Source organism: Camelus ferus, chromosome 12 (genome assembly GCF_009834535.1).
Source record: "Camelus ferus isolate YT-003-E chromosome 12, BCGSAC_Cfer_1.0, whole genome shotgun sequence".
NCBI classification, from domain to species: Eukaryota; Metazoa; Chordata; class Mammalia; order Artiodactyla; family Camelidae; genus Camelus; species Camelus ferus.
In genome coordinates this window covers 7,830,148-7,847,114 of record NC_045707.1, presented here as the reverse complement: position 1 = coordinate 7,847,114, position 16,967 = coordinate 7,830,148, and the positions used below count along the sequence as shown (strand labels likewise).

At 50.8% G+C, this 16,967-nt stretch overlaps 1 protein-coding gene across 1 annotated transcript in view; it reads left to right on the top strand.

Moving 5' to 3' along the window:
- The window catches only part of EFCAB6 (EF-hand calcium binding domain 6), a 207,689-nt gene that overhangs the window by 119,414 nt on the left and 71,308 nt on the right, over positions 1-16,967 (top strand). The window contains 3 exon segments of the mRNA XM_032492388.1: positions 9,036-9,150; positions 11,381-11,514; positions 15,630-15,865. Coding sequence (XP_032348279.1) covers positions 9,036-9,150; positions 11,381-11,514; positions 15,630-15,865 — 485 coding nt within the window.

The following is a 16,967-nucleotide window of genomic DNA, read 5'->3' as shown; positions in this document are numbered from 1 at the left end:
GACTTGCTTCCATTAAAGGTCACGTCCCCAGGAACCTGGGTTAAGACGTCAGCATATCTCTGGGGGACACGGTTCAGCTCAAGACCAGATGTGAACCGTTCCAGTAGGGCCTGGCACCTGAGGGCAGGGACTTTGCTGTTTTAGTCACTCTTGTATCCCTGGTGGCTTGAACAGTGCCTGGCATATAGGCATCCCCAGTATCTCCTGAATTAATTAATACTCTATTAAGCCTTTGCCTTCTGCACTACAAATATATTTTCAAAATCTATCATTTGTCTCTTTGTTTTACTACATCTCTTGCCATTAAAATGTTTTACATTTTTATACTAACAAATATATCTATCACTTCTTCCTCTTTTCTTTTTCTTTTTAAAATAAATTCTGGGTTTGTAGTCTTGGTCAATACGGTTTCATTCTTCTACCCCACCCCACCCCTACCCAGACCTCCCTCCTATATTTTGCAGATAATCTCCCAGATTTTCTTGCAAGAATCTTTACTGCTTTATTTTTAAAAAGTGAATGCTTAATCCATATGGAATTGATTTTTGTATGTGGGGTAAGACAGGGATCTTCCATATCTTGTTTCTGTCATTTGTGAAATTCTCATCATACTAGGTTCTACATCTGGAAATTCCCATTTTGTTACACTGATCTATACATGGTATTCTGTATCAGAGCAATATGGTTTTTTTGTTTTGTTTTGTTTTGTTTTTAGTTTCGTACAACAGATCGTTCCTTATTTTCCTTATTTTTCTTCCTTTTTATATTTTCTTGGCTACTCTCAGGCCAGGTTTATATTTTTCCACGTAAACTTTATCCAGTTACCCCCAAGTGCATTATTAGGACCATAAGTGGACTTTTTATTAAGCTTATGTATGAAAAGGTACCTGCTTTTGAAATTGAGAAGAGAGAAACAGACAGGCACAGAGGAGGGTGTGGCCACTCAGGGGCGGCTTTTCCTGCTGCACTTGACTTTGTGCTTGACTTTGGGCCCCGTGGTTTGTCCCCACCTGTCCTTTGAACAACAAATGCGACTCCAGGCCTTGAGAACAGCCTCCTGTGAGGGAGGAGTGGCTTGTCTGCTTTCATCTGCAATCTTCACAATTTGTCACTGAAGTACTGGGCTCATTCATTCGTGGAACACTCTTAAGATTTTACACGTGTGCAAAAGTGTGCTAGGTTCTGGGTATTTGCCCCCAAGGCTAGACATGTCTGGTCGATTTACTAGTCGCCCCTGGGTTTCCCCTTTGCTACTGGAAACTGTCAGGTTGCCTGGTCCTCTATGCTCATTTCAGTTTCTGAAGGTTGCGTTTAGGCTCAGCATTTTGTCATTCTGAGCCATCGAAACACAACTTTAGTCTTGTTGTGTTCTATGGGGATAATATATTTTTTAAAAAACCACTAAAGTAAATCATCGTCATTGTTTTCATTGTCATCAGTCATGCCTGCAGCAAAGCAGAAAAGAAAAACCCACTGTTGTACAACTTGGTGGTGGTTGTTACCAAACCATCGGTCTGTCTGGACAGTCCAGAAGGTGGGAGGTTGGATCGTTTCTGGAAACGTGGTTCAGTAGCAGCGCTGACTGGACTGGGTGGAGTTAGATCAGGTGGACCAGGCAGGTCTGGCCTACGGACTAGAAACTTGTAGACTGGGGGGGTGGCTGGGTTGTGATCATGGTATCTTCCTAGAGGTCACAACACGGCCACCGAGCTTGCAGAATCCCATAGACTCGAGGAGCTGGAAAGGACCTCAGAGCTCGGCCCACCTGCCGTCACTCTGTCTTCCCTCCCCTCCCTCACGGTTGTTCACCTTCTCAGTGGATGCTTCCCTTACCACACGACGCTGGGCCAGGGTTGTGCCCATGCTTGACACGGAGTGTGGCGGGTGTGCCCTGAGCAGCAGCCTTAGACCTGCTCGCATGGCGTGGCCTGGCCTGGGGCCCAGCCATCTGCTGTTAGGAGAGTTCGCCCGGGGCAGCGGCTGTGCCTTCAGCTTGGTCCCCAGAATGAACGCAGTGAACCCCGACCTGCAGCCTGACTCAGAAACGTCCAGCCAAGCCCATCTTACACCGGCCACACTGCACTTGACCTGCAGACCCACTAGTGCAGGAATAAATGTTTAGTTGTCGCACAAATCACCACATTTTGGGTGCTTGGTTATGCAGTCACTGGCTCATAGTGTCTCTGTCCCTGTCGCTGCCCGGTTCCAGACACGTGGTCCACAAAGGCCTGCGCTCTCTGCAGACTGCAGGCGGCTCCTGGCGTGGGGCTGGCGCTTCCCAGCGTGCGGCTGGCTAGAAGGAGCCCCCACTGCTGTTATTTGTAGAGCCCGAGCCTCAGCTGTGAGTCCAGACTCAGCCACCACGGCTGCGTTGTTGTCAGGGGCTGCCAGGCGTCCCCGGGCGGTACCCCCAGCAGTTATCTGGGTGTCTCTGTACTCAGGCTCGACCTTGGGGGCGGGTGCTTGCGTCTCCTCAGCGGCTAGCAACCCTGTGAATGTGGGGCCGGTCCCCCCCCCGCTCGCCCAGTGCTGAGTCGTGAGACGGTGATGTCTCACGGTGTCCGGCTGACTCGTGTTCGGCCCCCTGCCCCACCACTTCCTGCTGGGCCTTCCTAGCGGACAGATGGCTTATTTAGCCTTCAAGGGCTTTGACCTCCTCGTTGGTACGATGGGATTGGTCATGTTTCCACTGAGGAGTTGTGACGCTTAGATAAGAGTGATGGAAGTCACTGAGGACAGTGGCCAGCACCTAGGAGATCTGCAGTCACATTCTCTTTCTCGGTGACAGTTTTGAAGCTTCCATGACTCCCTGGAGTCAGTGTTTGCAGCTCTGAAGCCAGCTCTGGCCCTGGTCATGAGGCCACTGATGCTGGGACTCAGTGCTGGGGATGCTCACCAGCCTTAATTCCCACATCTGAGCCACGGTCTCCAGAACAGCCCCCCCACCCAACGTCTGCCCACCATCAGTGTTCTCACACAAGGAGCTTTTGTCTGAGATGCTCCACATCCTTTGAGCACATCCATTTCATTCTTTGCAGTATTCCTGTCACTTAAGAAACAAAAAGGAAATCCCATTTCTTTACCTGCACTCGTAACAGGCAACAGCATCTCAAACTAAATAGACTGTGGCCTGTGCAAGGGACAACATCCTGTTTGCCTCTCTGTGGGTTTGCCTCAGCTTTGAACACTCTGTCTTGCTGGGGCCACAGGGACAATCAGGTGTGTGTGTCTGAATATTCTGAGAAGCATTTGCCAAAAGAGTTTCAACTTTCTATTCAGGGACAAATCTGTTTTGAAAGTTCCAGAATCTTTTCCAGCCATGGTACTCTCATGCCTAGCACCAGACTTGCATGTGATCAGATAGTCTTGATGACTGGAATTCTCCGATTATTTCTGCACTCTGGGAGACTGTGGCAGCTAATAGGGGGAGAGGAGCTGGAAGATCAGGTGTCGTTGGGATGGGGGAGTGGAAGGTGGGAGATGGGGTAAGTCTGACTTTCTGGAGAAGACATTTTTGCCTGCTTCTCTTTGACTATGAATGGATATGTCAAGAAACAGAAGTAAATATTACTTATTAAAAGTAAAACCCAGAACTCTCTTTGGCTTTATCACAAGTATCTTAGATCAGAGGCTCTCCAGCTTGGGAGGAATGGCTAAAAAAGCAGTCTCCAGATTTTGTGCCCCTGAATTCTACCTTCTCTTTGGATTGTGTCCTTTAAATCTCTGGCTTATGAATAAACCTTGGATCCCCTTAACTGAGGCAGACTGACATTTTCAAAAGAGAATGTTACTAAGTATAGTAGTAAGGGGGAAACAGAAGTTGTTGTTCAAAATTTATTGAGTATCTACTATGTGCGCCTGGGATACAGAGGTGAAAAGGAAGTGCTGGCAGTGTCTCTACCCAGCAGCAGTTTGCTGGGTGGCTGCCATGTGTGAGGCCCCAGATGAGGGACTGTCTAAGATAGAAGCCTGCCGAAGGGCCGTGGAGGCTCACAGAAGAGTTCTGTCACTCCGGCTGGGAGGGATGGGAAGGCCTCCCCTGAGCTGGTGAAAGCTGGGGTTTATTTATTTATTTTAAATCCTTCTTTAAAATTTTTTTCTTCCAGATTTCATTGAGATATAATTGACATTCAGCACTATATACTTTTTTGAGGGGAGAGTAATTAGGTTTTATTTATTTATTTTAATGGAGGTACTGGGGATTGAACCCAGGACCTTGTGCGTGCGAGGCATGTGCTCTACCACTGAGCTAATGCGTTCCCCACCAGTAGCTGGGTTTTAAGGCTGTGCCTGCTGTAGCATCCAAGCAAGCATTACGGGGAATTCTGCTTCCCATATAGCTGAATAAACCTCTACCAGACCAACCTTCCCAGAGATAGCAGTGTTCAGTAAGTAAGGCCCTGGAGAATGGAACTAAGCAGACAGATTCTGGAGAGGAGTCCACTCTTGGGAATGGGAATAGTAAGGTTGCTCTTTTTTAGCTTTTCACCTGAGTGAAGACTGAAGTTGGTGCCACGTAAGGTAGATAAAACTTTGATGGAAATCCAGCAGCCTCTCCAGCCTGAAGAGCCAGAGAGCAGAGAGCGGTCTGACTCACTAATGCCATTGCACAGCAAAGGGAGAGTGCATGCTCCAAGTTCTGTTCACAAATTCTGCCCAGATCTTTGGCTGACCTCAAACCAAACAAGAGCAGGGCAGGTTGCAGAGAGACTAGATGAGGATGAAAGAACCAAACTGAGATTTAAACTGCTGCCCAAGAGACAGAGTCCGGCCGGTCTACCGCTTACGCAAATAAACAAAATGTAACAGAATCCAAAATCTCCACACCAGAACCTTCATTATGTCCAGGATACCATCCAGATTTACTCAACATATGGAGAAATAGGAAAATGTGGTCTTTCTCAAGAGAAAAGACCCTGAGATGATCCAGATGTTAGAATTAGCCCAGTCCTTTAAGTAACTATTCTAACTACGCTCAGTGATGCAAAGGAAAGTATATTCATCATGACTGAAAGTATAGGAAGTCTCAGCAGAGAAATAGAATTTATGAAAAGAACCAGATGGAAATTCTAGAACTGAAAAATAAAATATCTGAAATAAAAATTCACCATATGGGCTTAACCACAGAATGGAAATGACAAAAGGAAGAGCCAGTGAGGTTGAAGGTGGATCAATGGAAGTTATACAAACTGAAGAAGAGAAAGAAAAAAAAAGTAAAAAAGAATTTAAAATAGACCAGTGCCTCGGAGACATGTGGAATAACGTCACAGGTCCAGCACAGGTGTAATTAGAGTCACACAAGGAAAGGAAGACCAAGGAAGAAGACATACGTGGAGAAATAATAGCTGAACTTTCCCAATTTTTGGTGAAAAGTTTACATGTATAGATTTAAGGAGCACAGAAAACCCCAAGTAGGATAAATACAAAGAAAAATGACAGATAAACTGAATACCAAAAGCAAAGAGAGAAGCCTTAAAGCAGTGTGTGAAAGATGACACATTAAAAGAGGAACAATGCTTTGCATTACCGTGGACCTCTTATCAGGAGCAATGGAGGCCAGAAGACAGTGGGACAATCATTTTTACATGCTGGAAGGAAAGCAGAAACAAAACAAACAAAAAATCTCCCACCCCACGATTTACATTCAGCAAAAGTCTCGTTTAAGAATGAAGGTGAAATAAAGATGTTTTCAGATTAAAAAAAAAAAAAAACTAAGATAATTCATTGCAACCAGATCTTCACTATGAGAAATGCTAGGAAGTTCTTCAGGCTGAAGGAATGTGGTACTAGGTGGAGACTCAGATGATCATGAAGGAGAAAAGAACATTAAAAATGGTAAATAGCCAATTAAATATAAAAGGCTATTTTTTCTTAATTAAAACTGCCTCTGAGTGCTTAAAGCAAACATTTTAACATTGTCTTGTGGGGTTTAGAATATATGTAGATGTAAAAAAGTGACACCTACAGCTTAAAGGGCAGGGGCAGGGCACAAACCCTTGTGGTTGCAAGGTTCCTATGTGTCATGTGACGTGGTTCAGTATTACTAAAGAGACTGTGGAAAGTTAAGGATGCGTACTATACTCCCTAGATCAGCTGCCACAAACGGTGCCAAGAGGCACCACTCACACAGAGACTGGTGGGTGGTTCCCCCAAAGCACAGGTGGTCTGCAGGAGCCAGACTCAGAAAGACTGAATCACTCCTTCAACTTCCGGTTACTGGGCACCTGCCCGGGAGCACCTGTCTTCACCCAGAGAGCCCAGCGATGATTCCGTGTCATGCTGTGGCCGCCTATGGAAGAATCAGCCTCTGATCTAAGTGATGTCCCCAGAATGGCGGAAGTGACAATTTGGTGAATCAGAATATACCAGGTCACTGGTTTGTTATTCTTTGAGGAACTTTTTTAGGGAACCATGCCTCCTAGAAAAGACCAAAGGGCAAGATTTGGATGGTTAAACACTTGAAAGTCTGTTTTGTAAGTGCTGCAGGTTAGTCCTGCATTGTGTTGCAGGCTGCTTCCAAGGGCTGTGATCAATCGAGTTGATTGCTGCCTGTTCGTCTTAGAGATGACCGGTGCAAGGGGAGGCGTTAGAGCCTCTGATGTTTGAGAAGGGCTCAGCACCCCTGCTGGCAATGGCGCTCTCTGGGTATCCTGTCCTTTGTGGTGCTCTGTGCAGGCGATGCACGCCTGCAACCTCTGGGCAGGCTGCTTAAGGCATGCCCCACCTCCCGGTGATTCTCAGCCCTCCAGGCTGTGAAACATTTGCTTACAGACATTTTCTTACCATCTTTTACATATGTTTTTATGAAGTACTAAGCAGGAGGAATTTGCAATGAATAATTCATGTATAATTGTTTTCAAAATATAAAGTTATTTTTCAAAAAAAGCAACCAATCTATCCGTTTCAGAGCCCCCCTGATGCCTGGGGCCGCAGCGTTCTGTCTAACCGCTTGCACCAGCCGTGCTGGGACAGGCTCCTGTGCAGAGCCGGGGCGGGCTGTGTGTGCGGAGCTGTCAGAATTCCCAGCCACGCACTCCTGCCCGGGTCCCCAGGCGGGTCCTGGGGATGATCTTGGAATCCAGCGCCGCTCCCCCGAGCCCCCAGGCAACACAGCCACACCTGCGCCCCCTCCCTTTCTCTCTGGTTCCCACCCTGCACCACACACATCCCCAGCTTGTTCACTTCAACACGCACACAAGCCATGCCCAGGCCAGCGAGCCACAGGTCATCTTCATAGATGGCCAAAGGTGCCCGCTCCTGGGTCCTTGCCCACATGCCAGAAAGGCTGGCACCAAAGCAGAAAGAGCCGATGGCTCACGGCTGCTGTTGACACTCCGTTGCCCCGCAGTGGGTTTCGATTCTGCAGCTCTGGTCTTTGAGGGGCAGAGCAGGAGTCGCCACCTGTCAGATCCGGGCGGCCAAGGAGAACCTGTCTCCTGACAGCCTCCCGGGGAGACAGGGGAGAGTGGGAGATGGCGTTCCGAGGGCATCTCAAGGTGTTCTGTCGAGACCCAGATTGGCCTTTGCCTGTGTGGCCTGTTTGGATACACGTGGGGGCACCTGGGGTCCCTGGAAGAGCCCTTCCCCCACCTCCTACTGTCCTTTCCCATCCGTTTCCACCTGCGTGGTTCTTTGTCGGGGCCCCAAGGACCGTATTCCAACAGTCGGGCTCATCATAGTGGTTAAGAACTGCCTTTGAACCTCCTAATCACTTCCTAATCACATGACTGGGCAACTCTCATAGCCTCAGTTTCCACATCTTTAAAATGGAATTAGTAAGAGTGCTTTTCCCACGGCTTATGCTAAGGATTCAATGAGCTGTAACATCGGTAAAGATCTCAGCAGGATGCCTGGCAGGTGATGGGCAGGAGTATTGGCACTGGATGACAATGATAGTGATGAAGATGATGACGATAGTGGGCACTGTCTCATCACACCCTCCTCTTCCCTCCCCCCATTCAGCTTCCTGTGGCACCAGAAGCCCTGACATGCACTGGCCTGTGTACTGCCCGCCCCCAGCTCTCAGGTACACCCCTTCTCCTAACCCAGCTCCAGCCTTGGCCCCCCCAGACAGCCTTCCTGCACCTGTCCTGGGAGAGTCCAGCCATCCTGGGCATCTTTGGCTCTCAGATGCACACACATTTTGAACTGTGATTCAGTGTCCTCTTCTGGAAGGAAAGCCATGTTTTCTCCTTTAAGCTGTGACTACTTTGAGAGCAGCAGGGTGGTGTCTTCTGTTGCATCTATATTCCCGGCAGCATCCCTTCTGGGGGCTTCTTCTCCAGGCAGGTAGCTCCATCCAGCTCATTGACTAACTGGCCATTGGCAAAGGGTACCAGCCCCACCTGCCCCTTGAACAGCCCCGCCGTCAGTTTCTCCTAGGAAGGTGTCATCTCCTAGGAAGAGTCAACTAGGTGATTCTGCTCCGCTGTTTGCAATGCAGGGAAGTGTGTCTTCCCGGTTGCCCCCACGCCCCACCCCCATCCCCCCAATGAAAACCATTGGTAAACAGCAGATTATATGTGCTGAAGTGAAGGGGTCACGGATAACTTTTAGCGAGGGACTCACATAAGGAGGGGAGGAAAGGATGTCCATGGGTCCTCCTGCAAAAGCCACAGTAACTTGCAGATTAAACTGTGGCCCATAATGAAACTCCTCAATTAAAACTCTAGTTTTCCCTCCTCAAACCACCTTGCTATATTTTGTTCGTGTTGCCTAGGATGTATGTGAATATAAATCTGACCTATGAATCTTGAAAGCTGCTGTAGTCACAGCAGATGTGAACTTGGAAAGCCCGGCTGGCCCGGCCGGCCCGGCCTACGGGGAGCTTTGCAATGGGGGCTGCAGCCCGAGTGCCACGCGACAAAGCCTGTGCCTTTGTTTACTCACTGGCTCAGCACACCTTGCACCAGCCGGGATCCAGGACACCCAGCCCCGCCCGTGGGTGGGGGCAGATGAGCAACAATCACAGGCTGGGCCAGACAGGGACCCCGGGACAGCCTAACAGCCTCTCCCCTCGCTGTCTTCCCTGCCAGGTGCTGGAAGATAACGGGATGCCCATGGCCGACGATCAGTACGCCCTGCTGACTGCAAAACTAGGATATAAGAAAGAAGGGATGAGTTATCTCGATTTTGCAACAGGATTTAAAGGTAGCTAACAGCCAAGTGCAAACCAGGCTCCCACCCTTGGCCCTGCCAGCTTTTCCAAGTGGGGCCACAGGGGTCTGGGGTTGAAATAGTGTGAGCAGAGATGTTGAAACGGCATGTGTTCAAAGACTGGAAACAGACATTATTTGTTTAATTTTATCTGACTGTGTTTCGCCCTTTGTTTCTCACTCAGCAGAACTGTGAGTGTAGAAGTTTGTCTGATAGAGCTGTCTGCAAACTCAGAGCACAAATGGTTTCTAAACTTCACTCCCAAGCCTGCCCTTCTCCAATCACACCTCATGTCTTTTAAGGTTTTCCTCCTAAAAAGATGCTGGTTATCTGGAATTCATGACACCCATGCATGCACGGGCCAGGCACATATTCTTCCTCCCTTTTTGCAGATAAGGACACAGAGATTCTAAAAGATTCCATGACATGCCCAAGATCACCGGCCACTGTCCCTCCCCTCTCCCCACCCCAAGTGGTGGTCAGGAAATTCATCGTGTGCAGTGCAGTCCGGGCTGGAAGCTGGGTCCCCCCGTTTGCACCTGCTCCTGATTCTGTTCCCCCAGCCACACGCCAGGCAGACAGATGACCAACACCCAGAGAGCCCCTCACTTTTTGGCTGTGTGGTCCCTCACTCTCGTCTCCACTCTTACGGAGATTTAGGTGGACAAATAAACCCTCTGGAAAGGCTGCAGAAATCATGCATATGTGCCGATGGAATATGCTTCTATTCTGATAAATTGCACCACAAGCTGGATGGGGCAGAGCCCTGAACTCTGCATTTTGCCGTCCTCCCGAAGTTGGCCTAGGAGACGCGGTGGGTCTCAATGGAGACACTGGGACTCCCCACCAGGAAAAAGAGAAGGTCCCATCCAATCCCCTCGGACTTCATTTGTCAATCCTAGAGGGAAAGAGGTTTTGCACCCCCTGGAAAAGCACGAGAAACTGTAGAATTTTAGAATTTTGACACTTTCTTTGGCTATATGTTTTGAAGTTTTTTGATAGAAAATAAAAAGAAGGAAAAGGAGCTCACATTTCTTTTTGGGAGTCCATCCAGTGTGCCAGGCGCACCCATTGCAGAGGTGAGGGATTGGGGCCCACAGTAAGCGGTCACGTGCCTGAGGCCCTGGAGCAGTGAGCCTGTTACCGAGCGGGCACCTGACGCAGCAGCCGTCGGCCACACTGGCTTCCTCCCTGCCCTGGCTGTTCTTCCCCCTCCTTCCCCTCCTCCTCCGTCCTCTGTCAGCGCCCCCAGCACAGGGCCAGATGCTGAGGCCGGCCCAGGACAGGCATCAGGCATCGGGGGAGGTGTGACCTGCCAGGCGTAACAGACTCAGGGGAGGCCACCCCAGCCCAGGCAGAGGTGAGGCGAGGTCAGGTTCGAGACCGGACTAACGGAGGCCCACAAGCTCCAGATGCTCCGCCTGCATCCATCCCGCAAACCACAGCAGTGGGGAGAAGGTGGCTGCAACGTGTGCAGAGCACACGTCCAAAACCAAGTCCCAGGCTCGTGGCCTGGCTTCAGACAGGGCCGCACTCCGGTCATCACGACCTGCGGGAAATGGGTTGATGTTTAAGTAGAGGTTACACTTCCTTCCTCAGTTTTAAGGGAGGAAGAGGGCCAGATGCAGCAGTTAACCAGCTGGGCTTTGGATTCAGCTGTGCTGTCGTGAGCTCTGTGACCCTGGGAAAGCCGAGCCTTCCTCTCCTCAGGTGTGGATGGGCTATTAATAGGTTTCCTCGTGTATAAACCAGGCATAAGAGGAGACTCTACCTCTGAGGGGTGTTTAGAGGGCCAGGAAGTGTAGGGGGCCGGTAGCGCAGCATCTAGCAGATAGACGGTTGGGAGGATTAATGAGTGGTGCCTGCTCACACACTCCTGTGTTTAGGACATGATTCTAGGAAACAGAGCAGGAATCCTCACTCTCTGCCTCTGAGACAGAGAGATGGACGAGACATAGTCCCTGCCCTGGAGGGAGGATGGAGAAGCCAAACGAGGAGACGTGCCGGATGGGAGCACGGCCCCCCGACAGTCTGGAGAACAAGTTCTTCTTGTGATGATGGGAGACACCAGATCAGAACAAAGTTCAGGCTGTGCTCAGTCCGCAGGGCCGAATGCCTGTGTAGTGTTCTACCAGGACTGGGGACACAAGTCAAGTGTCGAAACAGACAGCAAGAGGTGCTTGCGCCCCTGATGGAAGTCTTCTGGTTTATGGCATTGTTTCAGATTCTAAAATGAATTGGCCGAAAGTGACTCCATCTCGGACTCCAGTTCTCTCAAAAGGCGGCTCGGACAGCTACTTTATAACTGCTGAGGACTGCCTGAAGCAGTTCCCGCCGAGAATGAAGGAGTCCTTCCGGGTAAAGTATGACTCGCAGCTGCTCGGCTTCTCTGGACCCCCCGCCCCCTCCCTGTGCACACTGGTTCAGCCGCCGTGGGCGTGACTCCCGGGGCCCGGGCACAGAGCGCTCCCTCGGGAGCCTTGGGCCTACCCCTTCTCCCCTTCCCGGGGCGGGGGCTTGTCTCCGGGTTCCCTCCCCTCCCTGAGGCTCTTCCCTCCTGTCACTTTGCTGGGTCTGCCTTCTGCCTCTCAAAAGCCTTGGAGAAGTAAGGCGACCCTCCTCACAAGAAGGGGAGGTGGGCAGGGGCGTGACAGCCCAAGTTAAAGCAAATTCAGGATCCTTTCAGCCATTCCTTCCGCTCCATTTCTGCACTCACCAGACAGGCATCACGTACTGACGAGATGCTGGGATCTCTGCTACAAGCTGGGCGTGAAGGATGAGAGGCCTGCTCGGCGAGCTCCATCCAGCCCAAGACACAGACGGTCAGCTGACAATTCAGACACATCCTGACTGGCTGTCCGGTAGAGGGGCCGGTAGTGTGCTGCGGGGGCACAGGGACAAAGACCGTTAAGGAGGGCTTCCTGGAGGAGGTGACTGCTGAACCAAATCTTAAACCCTCAGCATGTGCTGACCAGAAAAAGAAGGGAGCAAACCTCAGAAGAGTGGGCTCGCTCAAGGGGGTGGCAGCAGGGCGTGGACTTTGGTGGAAAGCTCACACAGCTCTGTATGACCGAGGTGTGGGTTGCATGTGGATGTTGTAACGGGTAAGACAGGAGGAAGAGCAGCCATTCAAACACACAGGCAGGTGCAGAATGACCTCAAGTGTTTTTGTGTTAAGAAGTAAAAGAGGGTCATTAAAGTGGGAAGGAAGATCAATTTGATGAGCTGACCACATTAGCTACAAAATGAGGTAGAGGGCACAAGGGAGCTAATAGTGTCCTGACCAGGGCACGGAGACCCCAGGGTGAGCAGGAGCAAACACCTGGGGAGGCAAGGATGGGGTGAGTCCAGGGGAGTAGAGGTGGGGAGTGCGCAGGGGGAGGAACCAGCCCCAGGGCTGGGGCAGCTCCAGTTTGCTGTGCTCTGAAACATCTTCCCCACACTGGCTGCCAATTGGAGATCCATTTTGCTTAACGAGCGTCTATTTTAAAATGGATAAACTTACGATGACTCTCTGGCTGGGATTTGCAGGATGGTTCTGGCTTTGACTATTCTGTCCAGCCATCAGACCGTGCGTCCTAATTCTCAGTTTGAAAAACTACAGCCGCCATGAGCAGACATGGAGAGGGTTGGGCCTCGCTATTTAATCTGACGTGATGCCCAGTTGAGAAGAGCAGGGTGCAGGCAGAGGTCTTTTAGTGGGTGGAGTGCCTGGCTCTGAGGAAGGAAAGCCTGGCGGGGTCGGGGTGGGAGAGGCTAGAAGTGGGAGCAGAGGTGCGGGGAGCACAGTCCCTCTGTCCCTCTGCGCCAGGAGAGGGGGCTGGAGTGGCCACCGGCCGCTGCTGCCTTTTCCTGCCGCCTCATCCATCGCAACCCAGACCCCTCGTCCTGGCCCCTCCCTCCCCCCTCCTCCTCCCACCTTTCCCAGTGGGACGCTGACAGGAAGGTAGGAATTACCTTCCTACCTTTATTACAGTGCACCTTGCTTACAACACACATACGTCCCTTGTTTCCAAAGATGGTCATTATTCTAAATAATTAAATCATGAACTGATTGAATAAACATTCACCAACACCCACTCTAGTCTGCAAAGCACTTATGACCTGGTGGGCGAGACAGAGACGTGCACCCCTAATTGCCAGGTTCGCGTGGTGCAGCCCAGGATGTGGGACACCCGGGTTCCCTGCAGGGTTGTAAACGGGGCAAAGCGTGGGTCTTGACTTTTGAGTGGGAAGGTACAGTCACTTTATTTACTTTATTGGGTCCGTGTTCGTGAGAAATTCTTGACTATCTCTCTCCATCAATAACGACAAAACGATTTTATATTAGTTGAAAATGCCTTTGTTGCTGCTGCTGCTGCTGTTGACCCAGTAATTTTGTAGCCATGTGAGTCCATCTCAGCACAGTTAGGTTTACGGAGTTAGTCTTGCCCTCACAGCCCAGGCCAAGCAAAGTCCAGGAACAGCTGAAGGAAATAATTCCTTGTGACCAAACAAGGGACATCTGTCTCCTTGACTCTGAGGAAGGCAGGCACAGAGACTCCCTGGGTGGGCTGGGGACATGACCTGGGGACAGGTGCCCGTGGGCGTTCCTTCAGCCTCACCCTCTGGACCGTGTCTGTGCAGGTTCAGGCACGTGTGCATGGATTCATATATATTTCTAAATACAAACAAGGTCAAAAAAAACCCCCACACAAATAGGACCATTCTCTGCATACACTTTTGGGACTGCAGTTTTCCTTCACAGTCTGTCTTGGACACCTGGCCCTGCAAGGTGGTCCCAGCACACAGCTCTGGTCAGAGCGTCCCCTTTCTCTAGGATGAGCCCCCATCGTGCCTCAGCCCCGGCTCTACGCCGGCCAGGCTCTCCTCTCTGGCCGCATCTCCACCCCTCTCCTCCTCCCATCACATCCAGCCAGTGCCTTCCTCCCCTTCCTGTCTTTGTCTGGGTTGTCACTCCTCCCTCCGTGACCAGCTAACTCCTACATAAGCCCTGGACTTTCTTAAGCCCCCTTGGTCCTTTGGTTTGGTCCCTTTTCTGGCCCTTCACGTCTGTGGGGAGATATGGGCTGTCCATCCTCTCCCAGCGTGCGGTGCGTGTGGATGTGTGATTCCATGAGATGTTCAGGCCCCAGTTGTCCTGAATCATTCACCGCAATAACACAACTGACTGCCACGGTGCCCGCCACACAATAGGTAATCAGCGTGTGTTTGTCGAATGAATAACAGACTTCACTTTACATGCCAGGCAGTGAACTGGAAGGTTTACATACCAGGCCGCAGTTGGTTTACTTCCCACATCCACCCTACCAGGTAGGCATTAGTGTTTCCATTTTATAGATGAAGAAACTGACGGTCAGAGATGGGGAGAAACTTAAAAAGCCACGTATCTAGTAAATGTCATGGCCAGGAATTGAAATAACATTAGATTGACTCCAATAAAATCAGTAGACTTCATGCTGGGAAGTCAAAGACTGAGATTCAGGTAGCCAGACAGACCCCTGGGTGGGACTGCATCGGTGCTGGTGGGGCCAGGGGTGCTGGGACCACAGCAGCAGCTCTTCAAGCCTGAGACACGGGAAGCATGCGTAAGGAAGCAAGGGAGCTGACCCAGACATGGTTCAAATCCCGCTTCAAATCTGACTGCCGGGCGCTCGCTGTATGACCTCAAGCAACAGTAATAGCAACAAACAACATTTTAGAGTGCTTGCGGAGACTTGGCCAGGCGCCTCCTAAGTGCTTTGCCTCGGTAGCATATTCAGCCCTCACAACCACCCCAGGAGGCAGGGACTCCCCGAGTTACAGACCAGAAGCCTGCTGCGGTTAAATAGCTTGCCCTCTGTAACTCTAAGTGCCAGCAGAGCTGGGGTTTGACCCTAAGCAGTCTGCGTCCAGGGTGTGCCCTGAGCCGTGCAGCCCAGCCCCAGGCAGGTTCCCTGCAGGCCTGTTTCTCCGTCTGCAGGAGGGGCACCATCATGCAGTCAGACCTCCCTGACGCAGAGGTGGACCCCCGGCAGGTGGGGCCCCCGCACTGGCAACAAACCAGGGCCGGCCTCCAGTGGGCTCCTCGGGGTGCCTTCAGCACTGCAGCTGTTTTCCTGTAGACAGAAGTTGCCAAACATGGTGAAAGTTGTGTAAAAGCATCAAGAGCGGGATTTTTGATTATACTGGAAAGTTCCAGCGTATTCGTCCTTCATTCTGGTAGCACAAGCTGAGGGAGCAGAAGGGAAAGAAAAGCCTTTCTTGTCCCTTTTCCTGAACTCTTTGCATTAAACGAGGGCACCTGAGAACAGAGCTCGTAATTTCGGGGGGGAAAGCAAATCATGGCAAGGCTATTCCTGGAGTAGTGACATCTCCAAAAAGCCACAGTGGAAACACGGCCCCGTCCTCATGTGGGGGGTGAGTCCACGCCCAGGGGCATGTTTGTCATCAGGCTCAGGGGACAGGCTCTGACGCATGCGTCTCGTCCTCAGAACCCCTACTCGGCCTTCTTTAAGATCGACACCGACAGGGACGGCATCGTCAACATGCGTGACCTCCGCCGGCTGCTGCTGCACCTGCTCCTCAACCTGAAGGACGAGGAGTTCGAGCGCTTCCTGGGCCTCCTCGGCTTGAGGCTCAGCGCCACCTTAAACTTCCGGGAGTTTTGCAACTTGTGTGAGAAGAGACCCTTCCAAGAAGAGGATGACGCGCCTCAGAGACTCATCAGGTGAGAGGGCAGCACAGGTCGGCGGAGGGGCACAGAGGGTGCGGTTGCCTCCCAGGCGCTGTTTATTTTGTCTTTTCCGTAATTCAAGGGGAAACACATTCAGGAGCATGCATTCGGTGTAGAAAGCCTAGAAAATACAGAAACAGGTTGGAAGATACCCCTGACCTAACCACCTGTGAGTGTCAGTTTTCTGTCTCACTGTGTATCATCCCCCCTTTTTTTTTCTTTTTTTGTTTTTTGTTTTCAAGGGCAGATAATTAAGTTTATTTATTGATTTTTTTCCAGGGGAGGTACTGCGGGTTGAACCCAGGACCTTGTGCATGCTAGGCATGCGCTCCACCACTGAGCTGTCCCCTCCCCATCAGTCTGTTTTCTTTGCTCATAGATATATACATGTACGTAGATGTTTTTCTCTTTGTGAACATTGGGTCAGAGGTGTACGTGTGTTGCTCGGTCTTCCAGGACCTCTTGGCACACTGCCCTCTGTCTGAGCTGGGGCTCTTTCACAGGCACCCACTGAGGGCTATGCATGGGTGCTTGTCAAGGGAACACATGATCTTCCTCCAGGCACCAAACAGTTAACCTGGGCGATGGGGGGAACTGGGGACCCACAGAACATGGTATGGTAATTGATGGAAACCGAGTGTCATTGCAGTCTGTTTTCTATGCACAGCAATACATACATGTACTTGTATATTTTTACTTTTGTAAATCTGGAATCAGCAGTGCCAGCTGCTTTGGGAGATGCAGGGACCCCTTTCAGCCCCTTCCGAGGCAGTACCCCATCTCCCAGACCCCTGGCCACCTCCTGCCAGCCTCACTGACATAGGAGGAGACTCTGCATCCAGCGGAGCTGTGACTCTGTGTGTCTCTTTGGCCTCTCTCAGTAAGAGCATCCGTTCCTTGACGCAGTAACGGGGCCGCCATCTAACCTGGTACCTGTCACATGGGCTCCCCATTGAGATTTGTTGACATACGTGAGCCGCTCTCTTACTGATTAGTGTAAGCACACTATTAATATTTTTTGGAACATCACCATCCCCTGTGATAGCATTGGGTGTGTTTTCTGCTACAGTGATACAGCGCGGTAGCGACATTCACT